This window comes from Vitis vinifera, chromosome 11, assembly GCF_030704535.1.
Source record: "Vitis vinifera cultivar Pinot Noir 40024 chromosome 11, ASM3070453v1".
In the NCBI taxonomy this organism is placed as follows: Eukaryota; Viridiplantae; Streptophyta; class Magnoliopsida; order Vitales; family Vitaceae; genus Vitis; species Vitis vinifera.
The window spans coordinates 16,845,352-16,866,683 of NC_081815.1; the positions used below are offsets into that span (position 1 = coordinate 16,845,352).

The 21,332-nt window shown below is 31.0% G+C and overlaps 1 protein-coding gene across 8 annotated transcripts; it reads right to left on the bottom strand.

The window, feature by feature from the left end:
* Positions 1-525: 525 nt before the first annotated feature.
* Positions 526-11,423, bottom strand: LOC100245233 (subtilisin-like protease SBT2.5). Of its 8 annotated transcripts, none has more exons than XM_019223084.2 (12): positions 11,256-11,423; positions 11,039-11,103; positions 9,962-10,182; positions 9,002-9,146; positions 8,450-8,844; positions 7,857-7,952; positions 7,692-7,764; positions 6,124-6,409; positions 3,055-3,380; positions 2,253-2,520; positions 1,573-1,854; positions 526-1,300 (listed from the first exon to the last, which is right to left on the bottom strand). In XM_019223084.2, exons 2-12 carry the CDS (start codon positions 11,063-11,065, stop codon positions 894-896), a joined length of 2,526 nt encoding a protein of 841 aa, XP_019078629.1. In that variant the 5' UTR covers positions 11,066-11,103; positions 11,256-11,423; the 3' UTR covers positions 526-893. The 8 variants fall into 8 exon arrangements, with proteins under 8 accessions (XP_019078629.1, XP_059596526.1, XP_059596527.1 ...); XM_059740543.1 differs by lacking the exon at positions 11,039-11,103 and adding an exon at positions 10,422-10,598 and having other exon boundaries at positions 11,256-11,409; XM_059740544.1 differs by lacking the exons at positions 11,039-11,103; positions 11,256-11,423 and adding exons at positions 10,422-10,598; positions 10,737-11,032.
* Between the last annotated feature and the right edge of the window lie 9,909 nt (positions 11,424-21,332).

The following is a 21,332-nucleotide window of genomic DNA, read 5'->3' on the forward strand; positions in this document are numbered from 1 at the left end:
CCAGAAAGATGAGTTCTACCCAAATTTCAGAAGACCAATTCCATTCTTACACTGAACTACAGTAGTTTTTGAATAATTTTGGGTACAACAATATTTTTTTAAAAATTAAAATTGCTCAACTTATGCAGAAAGCCCTGTTTTGGAGGCAGCCGTGACCCTTTCTAGAGTGGCTGCAATGCTAACTTCTTTCCCATAGAACACAGAGATGTAGAAAGATCCGTTTGGAAGGGAGAAGCCCCTTTGAGGAGGAGACATCTCTTCATCAGTATAGAATTTCCAATGCAAAAACATAGAGACAAAAGTGCTGACTATTCTTGAATACGAAAGAGTAGCTAACCACTTCAATTGAGTTATAGTTAGACGAGAATCCATATACCTGGATTTCAGAATTCAATTTTCTCAGCATCCAAACAGAACCCAAAAGGAAAAATGTAAAGGAAAAGCACAAGATTATGCAATGTTTTACATCAAAGAGTTTTAAGTCATACAAATTCATGATTTTTTATTTGGAAGGGAAAGATTAGATAGATGGAAAGAGTCAGAAAAATCTGATTAGTTATTAAAAGAAGAGTCAAAAGTATACAAGATGCAGATGACGACATGCACCACCATCAACTACAACCCATGTAACAGAGATTACTTCATACAATGTAATAAAGAGGAATATGAAGCATTCCCTCTGAAATTATACAACAAATTAGGAAAACTTACAACTGGAAGAAACTAACACTTCTCCCTTATATCACTTCTTTATCTTTACACCTCTTCCATATATAATTATACTTAATATAGAGCTCAAGACAAATATATCTATCTTCATATCTCTTATTACCACGTATTACAAAGAATATGAAAACCATAACATTTAATTTTAGGGGCTAGACCAAACCAAACTATCGATCATAAGCCATAGCTACCACAGGGATTCGTACCTTGTGTCCTCTGCTTCCTTTCAACAAAACTTCTCCAAAACTGTAGGTTCCAGTCACTGATCGAGCGGTCAGTGTCACTGAGAACTTCCTTGATGCACCGGGTTTCAGAGTCATTGCTGGGGGGTTGGCTTCAACGGCAATTGCAGGTGCCATTCTGGTTGAGATCACATAGGTTTCTAGACCAGCAACATTTGTGACTGTGCGAGTGACAGTTTGAGTTCCCACAAGGTGGGAGATTGTGATTGATGGGGTGTTGAGATTTGATGGGCGGCCCATGGTGTAATTGCATGGTAAGCTTGTGTAGTTCTTTATCTCATGAGCATCAATTCCTGGTGTTGTGCACAAGAACCCTATGTAGTCCTCATAAGCTACAAAAAAGAGGGAATGAGTGTCAATGATTTGAGATTGTGCTCAATGATGCTCCAGTATAATCCAAAAATGTCTTAAAATATATATTTCCAATATATCTTCTCCGCACTTCATATCTGTTCTAAAAATGTTCTCGATTAGGTTGGTTCCTCATTAAGTTACTTCAATAATTCTTTTTGTCCATGTTTACATTTTCATTTCCTATGTCTTAGCTTTTGAAAACAGAAAGAGAAAGGACAAATACCATAAAATAAGAAGGAATAAGACAAACCTGCATCAAAGATAAGTCCAGGATCCAGAGCCGCTCTAGGAGTAACATGGCCACTCCCATAATCAAAAGGTGTAGCAGTGACAAGTGTGACAGTTTCTGATCCAGAATACTGCTGTGCTCGAAGAGGGTTTTCAGCTCTGTCGAGCGTTGTTGATGTCGTCATTAAAGCTGATTTGATGGCAGCAGGGCTCCAATGAGGGTGTTTCTGCTTTACAAGGGCAGCTATTCCAGCTATATGTGGTGCAGCCATGCTAGTTCCAGAGATCATTGCAAACCCTTCTCCTGCTCGAAGAAAAAACAAAGATGTTTAAAAGGCATTCATTAGCATGTTAAAAGTACAGTAACTATAGCATGTTATCCTGCTGGCATGGTTTTCAAATTCTTAATGCTCTGTGGTGTCCGAGAAGATGGACAAAAAAAGTGTAAAATGTATTTAACAACATTTCTCCCAGCATCAAATTGAGCATAAAATTGCATAACATTAGTTCTCCTTTCCAAAGTTTAAGATGCAGTAGTGGTAGTTCAAAACCCCTGAATATCTATAACTGACAGACTTTTTTTTCATAAAGATTAATTCCACTCTGGATTGACTGACTTAATGCGCATATAAAGATTAAGCCTTGGCTAAGACATCTAAAGAAGTAGGGAGAAATAGATGAATTGAAACTACTGATATTTACCAACATAATTGGCCTCATCTGTTCCATTTGGAGACCAGGCAGCCCAAATGAGAGAACCTGGAGCTAGAATATCTGGTTTGAGAAGATCCGCATCTTGGAAGTTGAAATCTCTTATATTGGGTCCCCGAGCAGAAAATAATGCCACCTGAGGTGCTGATTTGTGGAGTATAGGCATCAATCCATCCCCAATGCTACCTGTAGCTTTAAAGCTCTTCACTCGTCCAGTCCAATCTCTTGAAGTGGATGTATTATAGTACTCTATAAGATCCTGAAGTAAAAGCAATGCCCAAGCACACAGAACAGAGATGATAGAATCAGGTACCATACAGAAAAACAAATTATAAGCAGGGAGGGGGAAAAAAATAACAATGAGGAGACCAAAAAGCAGGTTACACCAGTACCAAAACTAATCAACAACCTAAAATGCTTGTGGGTGGTAGTAGTTAAAGAGTAAATCCCCCTATAAAACCCAAGGTATACCAAAAGTGAGTTTTAGACAAGGAAGCATAAATGCACTTTTCAGTTTCTTTTAAATTTCCTGTTCCAATCCAATCCACTTTGACACCTAATAAATTCATGGGCCTGCATCACACAAGTCATGTTCAATTATATGCAGCCCCAGGTCCACTACATCGTGAAGACCACTGAAATAACAGCTTAAACAAAGTCCCAACATATACTGATATCCAGGTCAGAATTCAGCAACTGATAGCGGGATGTTCCAGATGGTGCCAGTCACACTGGACCACTATCTACCTACTGGAAATATATATCATTAAAGAAGAAGAATTAAGATATTTACCATTGATTTGCTGACTTCTGTGATGAGAATCCCAGGAATACTGACAGGAACAGGATCAAACTTTGTTCCTGGAGAAACATTTTCCACAGCAAGAACAAACCCAATTGCACCAAGACTCTTGGCCGTTTCTGACACCTTCTTGATTGATGCTGTACCAACAACAAAATTGAAGGAATAGCCACAAAGAAGAATGTTCCCTTCAACCAAGTTTTTGTTTAGAACTTCTGGTCTTTGGCAGTCTGAAGGACTGTACTTCACAACCGAAGAATCCAGCAGCACATCATTTGCAGCAACCAGGGTGAATGTTCGATTGAAATGTGTAGAAGCTGCAGTAAGCCATGAGAGATACCTCAGCTCCAGGAAGGCAGACATATCACTTGAGAACTAGCAGGTATTCTATGAGACAACTAATTGGAAGGTCCATGAGAACTAAAGGCACAGTGGTTGAGCATGAAAAGACTCAGCAAAAGGTCCATAAGAACTAAGAGTTTTGTAAGCCTATTAAACACAAGGCTCAGTGGTTGAGCTTGAAAGTCATGAAGTAAAAAAGTCATATACATGATAGCCTCAGAATTACTGCAAAGTGAATTAATCTCACATCACAAGAGCCTTATATGGCTTCCTCGAGGACCCATGAGGCATCACCATCTACACAATATATTAGATTATTTGACTTTGGGACTAGTGAGCTGTGAATCCGAAGGATGTGCAGAGAGGGCATTATCCATTACTACTTAGATCATATGATTTAAATTTCGATCTTCTTATTAATTTTTCAACACTCTTTTAGAACTTCATAGTACTATGATCATCAAGTGACACATTTGTATCAAGCTTTAGAGTAAAAATCATCAATGTTCAGGACCAAGATTTTGTAGATTGTTGAGGTAAGTTGAAGTAGTATTTGATCTTTAAGGAGACATCGCTTCCATGTCTTTGCCAATGACCTCACACTATGACTTTTTTGGCTCAGTCAAATCGAACTATCCCTAATAGACTACTCAGACAAAGTTCAGCCTTTACTCTCTTTTAGTGCTCAAAGATTGACTTCAAGGAATTTATTTAATAGATAAATCCCAAGTCCAATTGTTTGAACATTCTAAGCAGGCCCCCCTAACAATCAGGTTGACCAGCAAATCATTAGGTTTGATGTCCCTTCACACAAGAAGGTACACAGATATGCAAGAATGTAGACTGCCATCAATCACAGGTGAGCATGCTTTGAGAGAGACTCGAATCAGGATTTTAAAGATAAAGAGAATCACTGATCAGGAAAAAGAATAGCTAAGACTTTAAGCTCCACATGGCGGCAGCAAAAGGTTAGCTCTAGGAGACTCCAACTACAAGGCACCAGGCACACCACCTGAGTGCCCCAACATTTCACAGGGCCTGCTTTGAATCACTCCAAGGAAAAGGAAAGGTTAACATAGCAATTCATTCACAATCACTATTTCAATTAAAATGACTAAAGCACCACTTACTACACAACATTGCACATTGTCATCAGTCTGTCAAAGTAAACCTAATGATTTAAAAACTGGACCGGACAGGCCGATTCAACCGTCGAATCGGACGAACCATTCGGTTTCCTATGAACCAGTCAACATGTGAGTTGACCAAAACACTATTGGGCCTTGCCACATTGGGCCTAAAATCTTCCCACTCTCCCACCCACCAGGCAACCCATTGAGCAGCTTACCTGTTCCTTCAGCTCATTAAATTTGTGAGTTTCCGATGTGGGATGTGGGATTTGGTTATAAAGAAAAATCTTCCCACTCTCCCACCCACCAGGCAGCCCATTAAGCAGCTTACATGTACCTTCAACTCATTAAATTTGTGAGTTTCTGATGTGGGATGTGGGATTTGGTTATGGATTTGTATTTGGTTCAACCGCCGAACCAGATGAAACATTCGGTTTTTTGTGAACCAGTCAACATGTGGGTAGACCAAAACGCTATTGGGCCTTGCCACTTTGGGCCTAAAATCTTCCCACTCTCCCACCCACCAAGCAGCCCATTGAGCAGCTTACCTGTTCCTTCAACTCATTAAATTTGTGAGTTTCCGATGTGGGATGTTATAAAGAAAAATAAATGCTATTCCATTGCATTGTGAGGATTTGAACCTCAAATCTAAGGTTTAGAAAAGAAAGAGCCAATCATTATGCTGCACAATTCCTTTCACAAATATAGGTAACAATATGTTATATTAATGCTCTTTGCAAATTTTTATTATATAAAACATTTAAACAAATATAAATATTTATATTCATATTTTTTTTTATAATAATTATTAACAATAAATATGAAATTAATATAATATTTTTAAAATTTTAAAATTATAAAATGCATAGACATGTAGATATAATTAAATGTTATAATTTTCTTCTCATATGTAAATATTATACATATTCAATTTAATAAAATTTGATATATTAATACATTTATATTTATGTTTATCATTTAATAGACATATCAAATACAAAAATAAAATGAAATGCTATAATTTTAATATTATGTATATATACATATATAAATTTCTTAAAATTATTTTAAATTTTAATAAAATTTAAATTATATATTTATGAAATCACCGATTCGACCACCGGTCCGACAACCGATAACTTTTTCGATTTAATGACCGGTCTGTTTCTGAAAACATTGAGTAAACCTTTAGGGCAACAACCCTTTGGCTTTGTTAAACAAAAATGTCATATCACTACTAAATGGAGCAACAAAAGATTTTGAAAGTACAATCAGGAAAATATCACAAGAAAAATAAATAAACAGATGAAGGGAATTACAAGACAACCTAAAATTAGCGTTGGAACACTGAAGCAAAAACTGAAAATTAGTCAATATATCATTATTTATTTGTCTTTTAGAAGTTATTTAACCTCTTTCAATCCCTTGGTTAGTGAATAGAAGTATATCTCATCCCACCTATGTTTCCCAGATAAAACTTTAATTTCATGTGATTGAACTCCAGTATTCAGCAGATTGAATCATATTGTTTCCCAAGGCCAACCTAAACAGTAGAATTCCAACATAATTCAGGTTATATAGAACTTACGTGACAAACCAATTCCAGGTAAGATTTTCCCATTTCCCAAAGTAAGATGGTTTTTGTATCTACGATCATCGATTGCTGCAGCTACAGATGCAATCCACGGACTATAAGACAACAAGGACTTGGGAAAAGGACCCCCATTTCCAGCCGCCTGTGCAACAAATACACCTGCTTTCACAGCTGAAAGAAGTGCAGCATCAAAAGGGTTTAAAAACGTGGTCTTGGTGGTTGCTGGAGGACTATTTGGCCCCACAGAGAGATTGAGAATGTCCACACCATCATGAACAGCCTGTTCACAGAAGAAGTCTTCAATTAATAAACGAAAAAACAAAAAACAAAGAATACCCCAACAGATATCACCTAAAAAGATGCTTAATTCATGGGCAAAAGGTTATCATCTTGTGTCAATTGCAGCAAGTGCAGTACTTCTCAAGCAAGAAACTGGGAATCTTTTTCACTATTATGAATTTTCCATAAGATGGCTAATTTGAGACAAGTTTGCCAATTATCGAAGAATTAATCATAATCAATTCAGGTAATGATAAAGCCATGAGATGAATCTGAAACAAACATGAGACAAGTTTGTCAATTGTAGTGGAATGAATTGTAATTAATTGGGAAATGATAAAGCCCTGAGATGAATCTGAAACAAACATTTCAGTTGGAGCTAGAATTATAACACCTAGTTCTGTTCCCTAGCCAAACAAGGAGCTTTCATATATATCACATGTGAAATTAGGTCAGTTAGAGCAATTAAGAGGAAAAACAAAAATACCTCAAATTCCTGCAAGAGTCAGGTGAATTGAGTTAGGTTTAGGCCTGAGAAGCTTATTCTCATGATGCAACAAAAAGTAATCAAACACCAAAAAGGCAGGTCAAACTTTCTTCTTGTTCCATGACAAAGGAAAACATGTGAAACAAATTCTGATTTTTGAACAAAAATTGTTTGGCTCCTGTAGACTACATGCCAACAGCAGAACCATCAACATTCCTTCTCCAGAAAATTTAATTCACAATGTAAAAAAAGATCCTTTATCATGTAATACAAATCTTATATCACATCTAAGACAGATCCCAAAAAAAAAACAAAAACAAAAAAGAAAAGGAAAAAACAAACCAACCTCCACTGCTACTCGGTTTTCAGCAAGCAAATCAAAACAAAAAAGTAAAAAAGGTACAAAAACGTCTCAATCCAACGAAATTGGTAATAACCCGGAACTGATTACTCATTCCCCGATAAGGAAAAATGGAAACTTTAAATGCAACCCAGTTTCATAATTCCAGATCTCTACCCAATATTGAGCTTCAAATTCCAATTCATGGCCCATCAACATAAAACAGAAATAACTTTCTGAGAATGCCGATTGTATTAAAACAGAAAAAAAAAAAAAAAAAAACAGGATTCTGGGGATGCTGATTGTATAAAACAAGTGCTGAATGTGGTTGAGACACATACCACCAACCAAACTGGAAAAAAAAAACCCAGGCAATCACAATAATAGCAGTAACAACAGAAGGAGCTTGTTAGCAATTTCCCCAATTTATAGTGCAGGCATTATATAATAGCATACCTGATCAATTGCAGCTACCACATCTGCAACAAAACCTCCAAAAAGCCGGTAGAGTGCCTTGTATACAGCAACCCTGAATACATCCAAACAGGAAGATAGTTTTTAAATAGAGGAAAGGATGATACTGAGTAATTTGAATAAGATACAAAGATTGTTAACCCTCACCTGGCACGGGGAGCCATCCCACTTGCTTTCCCAAATTCATACCCATGCATTCTCACTGGAATTCCATTATTTCCAGCTGCAATAGCTGCTGTGTGACTGTTGTCCAGTATTCCCAAGAAACAACAAATGAACCAGACCCAATCAAATAAAACAGAGTAAATGGGAACAAAATATTAAAAGAAAATCAAACTATCATGAAGAGCCTTGGATGGAATCAGAAGATCTATCCATGTTACAACTACATTCCAAACGTGTTGCATCAAAACTTTGTTATGGCATATGATCTATATGCATTCAAGTGTTCAGCCACTAAAACAGAACCACAAAGTAAATACATGTTATCAGTTATAACAATTTAACTTGTCCATATTTTCCTTTGTTTCCAACAATTAACCAATTATATAAAGAAACATAGGTATGTTTTTATATTCCGTATCACAAGTGCCCTAGTTCATTTGTTCTTAGCTAGCTGATATAGTTCTCCAACATTAAATTCCAAACTTCATATTTGTCCATACATAACTGAACAAATACAAAACCATTTTCACTGTTTTCCCAATGGAATGGATACAAAAAAGTGTATGGGATCTAACCTTCCATGCCCATCACCATCCAAAGGAGAAGCAAAATCAACTGAAGGATTAAATGAACCAGCTGCTATTGCAGCTTCTGCAAAATGTTGGGCTCCAACAATCTTCCCATTACAGAAGTTCCTTTTAGTGTCAGGATCAACTTCACATTTTCCTCTGTACTTAGGGATGGGCCCGTATGGTTCAACGTTGTGGGTGGCAAAGCTCGGATGGTGAGGAAAAATACCTGAGTCCACAAATCCTATCACAATGTCCTCTCCAGCCCTGTCAAAGCCACCTCCTGTCGGCCATACACCAGTTGGAAGCCCCAGAAACTGTGGAGTATGTGTTGTAAGTCTTCTCACCTTCCAATCTCTCTCCACAGATTTCACACCTGGGGCCTGTCTAAGGACTTCTGCCTACTAATATAGTGGGATTCATTAGAAAATGAGAATGCAAAGATAGTAATGTCATCAATACAGAAAATTGCTGTAAACATTAAAATATATATATATATATATATATATATATATATATATATATGAATAAGAACAAAAGAATTGCCCAAGGTTTCACCTGTTCTGGGGATATATGAACTGCAAAGCCATTAATAAGATGCCGATAGCTGTAGAGCTTCTTGTAAGTCCCATGCTCAAACAGCAACGATAGGAGCATGTCGTGCTTCATTTCAAGGTGACGAGAGTAAGATGTAACCAATTCACTGGAAGAATTTCCAAAGGAAGAGGGAGAAAAGAAAAGGCATTGCCAATATGTTAAAAGCCATTTTCTGATGAAATGATAGAGAAGGGAAGAAAAAATCAGCATGATCAAAGGGGTAAAATATCTAGGTTTTGTTTCTACATCTTATCTTAGAGAAGAATTTAGATTAAGCACAATGAGGACTCAGTTCCAAAAACCGAGTAGTTGGATCCTATTTGGAACATTTTGCCTAGATAGGGGAAAAATGGATTTGGCTGTCAGTTGTCTAAGTGGTGCAAATGCAGAGCCGGATTCGAATAGTTCTCTCACTGATTAGTTCGAAACAGGAGTGAAAATTGGAATGCATTCATAAAAGTCAAGCATAGAGTGATGAAAATCAAGAAGCAAATCATTATGTCTAACCTATAACCGTAAATGACTAAAATCAATTGAGCACCAGCAACAACTTGTACTATTAAGCAAAATTAATTTGAGTCTATGCAACCAATGGGGAGAGAAATGAGCTTAGAGATGCACCCAAACACTAAAGGATTGCTACTAATTCAAAGTACAGTCAATTTTCTCGACATTGAAGCAAAGTTTACACACATCCAACCTCAAAAAGTAGTTTGCATATCCATAGACTTGCCAAGGCATGGATTTGAAAACCAAATTGGCAGTACAAAACCAACCAAAGAATCTATATAATCAAATAATCTCTGCATTTCTATTTAAACCACCTGCAGCAGTCCAACAAGGTAGATACTAGACAGTAGTCTCATCCAAGATTTGAAGACCGAAGCTATAGCAAAATTCAAGGTGAAAACAAGACGATACCTAGTAACATCAATTGTCTCATCAGATTCCACAGCAGTGGCTTCAAAACCAGGTACACCACCCTTGTAACTTATAACTGGCTCTCCTATAACTGTCACGATGTAAATCTCTGCATTTCCAGCAATCAAAAGGCTAAATAAAACTACAACTGCACACCCAAGCTCCATGGCCCTCATGTTCACTGATCTAGTGCCCAGTGTTCTACGAGTATCCCACAAGATCTGTTCCATTGGCACCACAAAAAGTCAGTATAAATTGAAAGCAAAGCAGTAATAAAAATAAAAAAGAAACCAGAAAAAAGGAAAAAATAAAAGCTTATTTTCCACCATTGTTGGCAGAAGAGCAGTATTAGGCGTGTTTGGGTCCTTAGTAAAAACAGGAAAATAAAAGAAATTAAAAATTGCAAGTCTTAACTAAGAAGGCAAAAAAAAAAAAAGTTTGAGGGTAACTATTAATAAACCTTCATCCAGACAGCTACTTCAACTGGTCAAAGGTTGGTCTTTTTTTTTTCTTTTGGGTGACCAAAACAACATAAAACAGAAATTTCAAAATTTTATGTTGACCCCTTTCCTCAATTTTCTCAGCAACCAAACAGAGGGCATTTGAAAAACCAACCTACTCTTTTCCATTGGAGTAACTGAAGATTCAAAAAATAAACAAATAACATTAACATATGTAAAACATGCAACGAAAACAAAACCAATCCCCACACCCAAAAAAGAGATCAAATCTATCATATTCCACCCAATCATTCAAGAAACTTTTGGCAATACACCTAGTTTGGATGCTGAGAAACATTTCCCCGACTGAGCCAAACAGACCATCACCCAACTCCCATTCCCACGATCCCCACAAATCAAAAGAGATCAAATGCCACAAAAACTCAAAACCATAAAACAAAAGGAAAAAATTAAAAATAAAAATCACCAACTCGCTCAAGTGGGTTTCTTGCTGGGCTCAGCTGAATGGGTATTTTGCACTTTTCAGTTACACAAGATCAACAACCAACAAAAAGGCTTTCTTTCACTTTCTCACATTTTCTCACCAACCAAACAGAGGAGCACCACTCTCACTCACCTCCCACTTCTCAATCAAGAAAGGCATCACTATATCTTCACTCACATTGTCCTTTTTTTCTTCACCTTTCACCCACAGTGAAAAAGAAGAAAAAAATGATGATCGAGTTAAAACAAATAAATTAAACTAAATTAAATAAAGAAAAGAAAAAAGAAAAGCAAAAGATTGGAGTGATTTTTACACTCAAGAAAGGAATCAAAGATTTTACTTTACATACATGACAACACAGCACATCAAAATGGAGGTGATTAAATAATTGCCATCTACAGAAAAGCAAAAGAAAAAACAAATGGTGGGTTGTAGAGAGAGAAAGTCAGAGATCTAAGTTGGATTTTTAGAGAGAGAGAGAGAGAGAGTGTGTGTTGTGAGTTGCAGAGAGTGGAGTGAAGTAGGGTGATGGTTAGGGTTTTTTCTTTTTTTGAATTTTTGAATTTTTGAATTTTTTATTTTACTTTTTGGTTATTCAAAGGAGGTGGAGACAAGAAGCCTTAGATGATGGGACTAGTCATGTGGAAATTGCTTGAGTAATTAATGTCACATTTTTTCAAAAGGTAAATTTGTGATTAATTTATTGTGGAGTTGATTTTGGTTTTGGGGGTATTGTAATTTATGGGAGGTTTGAGGTCAACAGAGAGAGAGAGAGAGGGGGAGAGAGAGAGAGAGAGAGAGAGAGAGAGAGTGTGGAGAGATTGTGTGGGAAAAAGTGAAAAATATGAGATCTTTTGGTGTGGGGGAGGGAGGTGGGTGATTTCCATTTACTAAATTGCTTTTGACCTTCTCAGTGATTATCGATTCAACAGTCTGTCCGTTTGTGCTTTTGTCTGCAATCTATCTTTTTGTCCATTAAAATTTTTTTTAGAAAATATTGCTTCATATAAATTTATTAAAAAATGTATTATATAACTAAAAAAAATGTTATTTTTAAATATTATTCAAGGTTATTTTTAGATTTTTAAAAATAAATTTTAAAGACTTACAAAATATTTAATTTTTTTTAAAAATATATTTTTTAATCCTTTTTAAATTCATTATCAATTGAGCTCTAAGAATTTATCATATCATAAAAAACTTTTTAACTCTATATAAATATAAATTTTTCTTAATTATGTAAACCCATCTTAAAGTCTTAACTCATAATTTTTAAAATATACTTATAAAATTCTTAAAAGTGTTTCCTTACCAAAAATAATAATAATTTGATAAATTTTTTAAATTAAAAATTACTTTAAAAACTATAGGGATTCACTTGAAGTAATTTTTAGCACCTTATAAATGTTTTTTTAGAAAATTAATTTTTACAAATTTGAGGAAAAACATCAAATAAAAAGACAAAAATAGAAAGGTTAAAAAAGATTTAAAGTTTAAAAATTATTTTTATATATTACTTAAAACTCGTTTATCTTATTTGAAAACTATTTTCAAAAACAATTTATTTGTTCTTTAAAACAAAAATAGTTTTCTAACTAAGAAAACATTTTTGATAAAAAAAAATATTATTTTTTATGAAAGCAAGTTTTTGCTTCCTGAAATAAATTTGATATTTTTTAATTACTTCTTTGAACATAAAACTAATGTTTTCAAAACTTTACTAATGCATAAAAATATATATATAACCCTCATAAAATATAAATTAAAAAACTATTTTTCCATATTTGAGTTTTTGAACATAATTTTATTTCTAAAAACAATCAAAGGCGATGATAATGGTTCTGGAAAACTATTTTCAAACACCGTAAAACATATTTTCAGAACTTTTAGATGATAGGACGAACCAACCACGTGCATCATTAATTTGACTATTACTCGAGAGAAAATGCCACTATTTTTCTATCAAATAAACACCAATTTACCCTAAATGATTTGTGGCACAAACAATTGATAAGAATAATTAAATTACTTTTAGAAAATTAAAGGTGATTTTATAAAGTGGGCTTGTTAAAAAGTTTATTCCAAGAGTCACATGGAAGAGAATAAGATTGTTCTTGGAAATAAAATAGAGTTGAAAGGAACGTGAAAAGGAAAGACAATGGGCAATCAAGTTAGAGAAGAACAAACGTGGCCCATCATCCAACTCCTCCCTTCACAACTTTATTGAACACAACAACCATTAAGTAACGCTACTCGTTGCCTATTTGGTATCTTACCAATTTTACTTGTGTCCTATTCAATGTTTTCCTATGTATAAATTCGTGGGGCCCTAATTTATAACCACCCTTCTCACCTTTTTTTTTTTTTTTTTTTTGGAGAGAGTGTTTTCATAAATCATTCGAGCGTGAAAAAAAACGTTTTTGAAAAACATAATATTTGACAAAATTTAGAAATCTTTTAAAAATTTTAAAAATTACTTATAATACTTTTTAAAAAAGTAATTGATAAATGATTTTCTCGAAAATGTTTTTAATAAAAAAATATTTTCATTAAAAGCACTTCGAATATAAATATTATCAAATACACTTTTTAAATTTGTTTAACAATGTTTTTATAAAACACTTTTAATAATAAAAGCATTTTTAAAGAAAAATAGAGGTTTAACAAATGAACAATACATTTAAAAAGTTTGAAATACTTAATAGTGTTTGATAATATTTCCATTCAAAGCATTTCTAGTATAAGTGTTTTAATTTAAAATGTTTTTAGAAAAATCATCTATCAAATGTTTTTATTAAAGGCACTATAAGTGATTTTTCAGATTTTTTAAAGTGTTTCCTAAAATTTGCTAAAATACCTAAAAAATTTTCAAAAAAAAAATTTGAAACTAAAAACATTTCCTAAAATCATTGTTAAACTAATTTTTAGAATGCGTTTGGTAATGATTTTACTAAGTATTTATAATATTTTTAACATTTTAATGATAAAAAATTTTAAGTATTAAAAATATTAAAAACACTTCCTAAAATCACTATCAAACGAACTCTTAAAACGTAAGTCTTAAAAAAAAACACTTTTATTAAAAGTTTTTCAAATAAAAACATTATCAAATGCACTCATTAATCCCAAATAAAATTTATATATATATATAATAAATCTTACTATTAAATGCTAATCAACTAAGCATATATTTTCACTCCATTATCTAATAAACAGAAAAAAAACACAAAATAAAACAAAAGGAGAACAAACCTTCCTTGTTCCACAAGTGGTGGTCCTTCTATACATGTTCAAGTCCGGCAGCCAAAAACCGACAAAGCTAGTTGTTGGTGGTCTTCAACTCTAAGGCTATGTTTGGTTCCCGAAAAATTTGAGGGAAAATGTAAGGAAAAGAAAATACAAAGGAAAAGTAGAAGGAAAGAAAAAGTGAAAGAAAATAAAAAAATAGATTAAAAATTGATAAATTATTTTTTTTGTTACTTCAAACTCATTTTATTTATTTTAACTCATCAATATAAAGATTAAATAATTTATAAATACATAAGTTTTTAATTAGTTTTAATTATATTTGATTTTCTTTGATATTTTTCATAGGACAACCAAACATGAGAAAATCATTTTCCTTAACATTTTTTTTCTTTCCTTTATACTTTCTGGGAACCAAACATAGCCAAAGCTATTTTAAGATTGAAAAGCTCCTCTTTCATTGCCTTTTTTTAGGTTGATATTTGGGTGGGGCTATAAATTTTAAGATTATTCGGTTAATTTTGTTCCCTTCTTATAAGGTTTTAGTTAAATATATCTAATTTTCATAAATTTGAAACATAAAAAACCTTTCTTATTTTAAGTGAGAGGGAAGGTAAACGAAATTTCAAACTTATGAAAATTAGCAATATTTATCCAAAACTTTAAAGGAGGTGAACGAAATTATGAGATAATTTCAAAGTTTGGCCTAATTTATTACTAGATCGGTTCCTATCAACTTTGAATTTAACTCTTAACCTAGGTATCAAAAAATTAATTTTAAAATTAATTATTTTAAAAATATCTTTCTAAATAATAGTACTTTGCTAATTCAAAGTACTTCATCCCATTCCCGCATTTCCTAGGAATATTTTCCCTTATTTTCATCTATCAAACCTTGGATTTGAATTTGATGAGAACATCTAATTAGTGTTTAATTTCTTGAATAATGAAGTTTCATTGATATTTACTGCAAATCTGCAATACCCACCAAACGACCCACCCACCCTATCTGCACAATAAACCACTGCCATCTGCACATGTCCTAAAACTTCTGAGTTCTGACACACTGCCTCCTCTCCCCCACATTGCCTCAACCTCTCTACAAATCTCTCCACATCCACTTCGAGTTTCCAACTCATTTTCAAATTTGGCAACTCTTCAGAGGGACCCTCATGTTGGAAAATTATGTGCTATTTTTGGTCCGAAAGGTTTTTTTGGAAAAATGAGAGGGAAAGAATTTTTTGGGGGAAAAAAAATGGAAGAAAAGAAAAAAATAATTTAAAGTATCCCCTAATACTTGGAAGTTATTTAAAAATAAATAAAAATTAAGCCTTTGAAAAGTTTTAAAATTTATTTTTAAAAATTATAGTATAAGTCGAAGTGATTTTTGAATTAATATTAGTATTTTTTTGTGTACTTTATTATCAATAATAATATAAAAAAACATTTTTTTATTTACACTCTAAATATTGATAAAAGTTTTGCAAGCTAAAGACTCATTTTATTTTAAAGAGGCTATTTAGCAATGATTTTAAAAAACATTTTTAATTTTAAAAATGTTTTTAGAAAAAAAAAAAAGTATATGATAAAATTTGGAAAACACTTTTAAAAATATAAAAAAACTCACCTATAATATTGAAAAATTACTTGTAGTGTTTTTTTTTATACGCGATTTTCTTAAAACTACTTTCAAATAAAATACTTTCATTAATAACACTTCGAATATAAATATCGCTAAACGCACTTTTAGATCGTTTGACAGTAATTTTAAAAAGTGGATTTAGCCTAAAAAATGTTTTTGAAAAAAAATAAAATCAAGGTTCTATTTGGTAATTGTTTTAAAAAACAATTTTGAAAATAAATTTTGAGAATAGTTTTTAGTTTTGAAAAACAGTTTTTGTAATTAGTTTTTAAAAATTGTTCTTTGATGTTTTATAGAATAAAAGTTTGTTTACGGGACTAAAATATTTTTAACGTATTTTTAATATTTTTAAATATATTTTAAAAATAATTTGTATATCTAGTTCTTTATTTTTAATTATTTTACATACTTATATAATTATTTTCTAATACAATACTTAAAAAACAAATGAAAACAACATAAAATAATGAAAATATATTATCTAAAAACATCGTATTTTCTATTTTTAAAATAAGAAACAAAAAACAATTTTTAATCATCAACTATATTTTTTTTATTTTTTGTTTTAAAGAACAAAAAACTATTTTCAAAAATAGTTGTCAAACAAACTTTAGGTGTTTGATAAAACATAGGAAATATTTTTAAAATTTTGAAAAATTATTTATAATATTGAAAAAACAATTATAATTTTTTAAAAAAATAATAAAAATACTTTTAGATAAAACACTTCTATTAAAATTACTTTAAGATAAAATACTTATACTAAAATTATTTTCATTAAAAACATGGTAGTTGTAGTGTAAATATATTTCTTTATAAAAATATTTTCAGTAAAAGTGCTACTAGTAAAGGTGTTTTTAAATTAAAAAGTAAAAACACCCATTTCATAATTTTGAAAATGCAAAAAAGCAGTATTATCTATTATCTCTATGCTTTATTTTATTTTTAATTTTTAAAAAACAATTATTTTCCTAGAAAAGATCCTCATGGAGCCTCTAGATGGCTCTAGCCACTTATAAATGGATAAGGTTTTTCGCATACCAATTGAGTAAATGTTAAAATCCAAATGTATCTTCCATTTTCAACTTTTTGTTCATCATTAATGAAAAGAAAAAAAAATTACCCATCAACATATTTCTATAAAAAGAGAGAGAAAAAAAGGTGGTACCACTTTATAGTTTGGACTTTTGAATTGTCTGCCCAAAGATATAATATAATATAATATAATAAAATAAATTAAAATAACTTATAGTACACTGATGATTGATAAATGGGACATGCCCAAGTGGTGGGTGATGTAAGATTTTTTGTATTTTTTTTTTCAATAATTTATTTATTATTTGGAAATTTATGAAAATACAAAGAGTGTAGTTGGAAATTGTTGGTTGGTGAGTTGTTGAGAGGGGCTCTCTGAAGTAAACTGTCTTAAAAGCTCTGACAGATTGGGGAAATGCTAAGGTATAACAAAAGCAAACTTCTATGTTCCCATGGAGGTAATTATTTGAGTTTTTTTTTTAATTATTTAATTATTATTATTATTATTTTAAAATTTGATAGATACTGTTATATATCCAAATAAAATATTTTTTTTTTCATATCTCTCACCATGGGAGATCTCTTATCTTCACATTTCTAATTTGAAAAAAATTTGTTATTTATTTATTTTTCCATAAAAATTGTATCATTTCTATAATTGATAATTCAATTAATTAAGGAATAAAAATTAAACATCAGAATAACAAGAAATACTTTTTTTTATTAGAAATTGAATAAGAATTAATAAGCACGATTATTTTTCTATATTTTATGTCTTTTTCATTAAGAAAAACCTTACAAATTAATCAATAATAAAGATATTAATATGATGTAAACTTTTTTTTTTCCAAAGTTTACTTTGAAAATTTTTAATTTAAAATATTGAATATTAATGGTTACATTTTTATTAAAAATAAAAATAAACTAATAACTATTACATTTTTAATTTTAAATAATGAAAAATAATGTAATTTTCTAAAAGAATCCTTTTAAATCTGTTTAATAATTATTTTCAAGAATAATTTTCTATTTTTTTTAAAAAATAAAATAGGAAAACATTTCTTATAAACTATTTTCTAATTTTTTATTTTAAAAATTTTTAAAAAGTATTTTTAAATAACATCTTTTAATTGTTTTCACTTATTTTTAAAAAATAATATTTAAAATATTAAAAATAGATTCAAAATATTTTAGATTTCTAAACTGACTTTTGTTTTACAAAACATTAAAAATAACAGTTTTTAAAAACTGTTTTTAGAAACTGTTTTTAAAAACTATTTTTAGAAATAGTTATTAAACATGATCTTTGTTTTCTTTTTATTTTTTGCGGAGCTAGTGGAGTGAAATTATTCATTGATAAGAATCGTTTTTAAAAACAGTTTTTCCAAAACAGTTATTAAATAGGTTCTTTGTTTTGTTTTGATTTTTTTTTAAGTTAGTGGAGTGAAATTATTCATTGATATTATTAAAGAAACATGAATGCATATGTGACTTGCTACCAAACATTTGTTAAAAGTAAAACTATATAATTAAGCCACCCCTTTTTTAATTTCAATAAGTCAATAATTTAAAGATGAGGAATCCATATGTGCATGCTCTCTAGTCTCAACCAATTTTGAGTGCATGTCTACCACTAGTTTTTACGTAAAATTGAATCCTCCATGCATGTCCCTTAATTCAATATGCCTCATCATTTATAAAACATTTTAAAAAGTGGTGATTCATTTATACAACATGATACATAATATGTAAAAATCTACTTTATTGTATCATCTTTATGGTAAATAAGAATATTGTTTTTAAAAAGTGATGATTATAAAAAAAAAATAGTTCTTAACAATATTGTTATAGACCCAAATTATATTTGAAATAAAAAATAATTGCCTTGATTTATTCTTATGGTTTTTAGACGTATTGTGTATTTATCTTCAATGTAAAAGTCTTTAAAATATTTTTCATATTTTAATTATTTTTTAGAATATTTACAAATAATATCTAACAACACGCCAAATTTGTAATGAAAATAATCTATTTTAAAATAGATTTCACGAGAAAAAAAAAACCACATGTAGATTTTAAATTAAAAAACATTATATTTTAAGGAACAAAAAGTTAGGGTCTATTTTTCAATTGTTTATTGTTTTCGAGAGCAAAAAATAGGAAAGGGCATTTGATAATTAAAAAATTATTTTATATTTTTACTTATTTTTTAGGATTATTTTAAAAAATAATTATAGAAACATATAGAATAATTAAAAATAAAATATTACATATAAATTTTATTTTAAAAATATATTTAAAATTATAAAATTTAGGTTAAAAACATGTTAAGTTCTCAAACAAACTTTTGTTATACAAAATAATAGAAACACAACTTTCAAAATTTATTCTCAAAAACTATTTTTTAGAACTATTTTTAAACAAAATTTATCAAACAACATCTCAATTTTTGAAATAGTTTTATACGAGTCAATGACATACCTATATGGGAGTTGTATCCACCATTCAAAATTGTATTTGACATTTTTAATATTACTTTTCACGTGTAAGATGCTCACCCAAACAAAAATTAAAGCACTTTAACCCATTTATAATTTTTTTTTAAATGTTTCCCAAAAAATTACAATTATATTAAAACAAAACAAAAAAAAAAAACTTCCGAATTGTTTGAACATCACATGCCACACCATGTTGAGAATATAGAGGGCAAAAGCAAAATGTGGTTGCATGTAGAGCAGCTCATGGCTCCTTTAAGTGAGATGTTGTTAGGGCCATGTGATTGGCACCCAAGAAAAAATGCCAAAAGGGCATTAGTCTATTGTGTCATTTTCAATTACATCGTCATGTTCCTTTCCGGAAATCAAATCCACAACATTTGCTGGGTTTTCCCAGAAAATTAATATAAATTTTTTTTACTGACAATGAAATGAACTTGACTTGTATTTTTCCCATCTCCCCTTTTTTCCTTTTTGATTCTGGTACTTCGTTTCTGGATCAGAGAATAGAGTTTTCCAACGGTCACTCTCACAACACATGTGAGGGTTGCCCCCACCACTCTTGTCCTCATGCCCGAACATCACATGTGACCTCAGTAAGACCGTCCCATGGCCCCCCACAAAAGGTCTTTACTAGTCATACAAGATTCCAAACATGAGAAATCATACAAAGAAAAACCAACATTCTATCACTATGCCACTTCCCAAACACCCCCTCAAGCAAATCCCGAGCTCGTTGTTCAATACTCGATCATTATCATCATTTTTATCATCATCATGTTTAACTGTTTAAGTGATAAAAAAAAAATTGAAATATTGAAATATGTTAAGCAATTCTTGAAAATGAAAGTTGTGAGATCATATTAAGTAATTAATTTCTTCAAGGACTTAGACATGCGAAATGGACCGACATTAAAGTCCTATCGACTTAAAAAAAATGCTCATATGAGTGATTAGCTTAAATTCAATGCATTCAACCATTAAATATGACCAAAAAGTTATAAATATTATGATATTAAAGTAAGAGACGAAGTGTGCAATGGGACACCCCTCATGTATAGATAGAGAGATGACAAGGACTTGTACCCTTTAATATGTTATAAAAGGGGACAAAGTTGTTGTCGATGTAATAAAGGTTATAGACTTTTGGGTGCTTAATAAAAATCGAATCAACCTCAATAATCTCATTTTTTTTTTGTTTGTTTTATCCTCTTTTCCAATATGATGAATTGTAATCATGATTCAGTAGTTGAATTTATTGGAGTTATATTATCGGTCATTCAATGGCGTGCCCCATGATTTGTGCTTAGTGTTTTCTTGATTTGATTTGCATTATAGCTTGAATAGCATTTTACTAGAAAGCTCAGGGGAAAAAAAAAGTCTTTCTTTCTTTTTAATCATAGAAAGGTCTGCCAAATTAATCAACATTTTTTATTAGGTCTTTGGGTTGGAATATTTGAGTTGAAAACTTGGACAGCCTAGGCTCATATATGACATCGATCTAAAGTTAAATTATTTGTTATTATAAGGAACAAATTTTTTTTGGATGAAGCTATGAAGGCATCTCATCATATGCGTGACACACAATGTAAGCTAGTGAGACACACAAGAAGGGTGGTTGGCTTATTGTATCTTAGGAATCAATGCTAGACAAATCACATTGAGATCTTTGTTACCTTCTGCTAAAATTCTCAATAGAGGTTAAAGAATTAAAATAAAATAAAAAAATCCAACAATTTTAAGGATATTATCTAGGGATCTCAAATTATGGGAAAAAAAAGTTTGGAAATGTGAAATAATTTTTAAATTCAAAAAATAACAATTTTAAACTTTTAAGTAAAATGATTTTTTGAAATTTTGTTCTAAAACCATGTTTTTTTAGTTATTTTTTTTTTATATAGAATTTGAGTTACAATTGAAAATATGGGGATTACTTTAATAATTTTTTCATTGCATATGATATATAAAGTTATAATAATTTTATAAAGAATAAGTGAAGAAAATTGTA

Excerpts from the sequence above, each read along its gene's own strand:
- LOC100245233 (XM_019223084.2), bottom strand. The coding sequence starts at position 11,065 with ATGCCTTTCTTGATTGAGAAGTGGGAG. Across the intron at positions 8,845-9,001 it reads TTCATATATCCCCAGAACAG|GCAGAAGTCCTTAGACAGGC; the intron begins GTGAAACCTTGG and ends CTATATTAGTAG. Across the intron at positions 3,381-6,123 it reads ACCTGGAATTGGTTTGTCAC|CTTCTACACATTTCAATCGA; the intron begins GTAAGTTCTATA and ends GGCTTACTGCAG.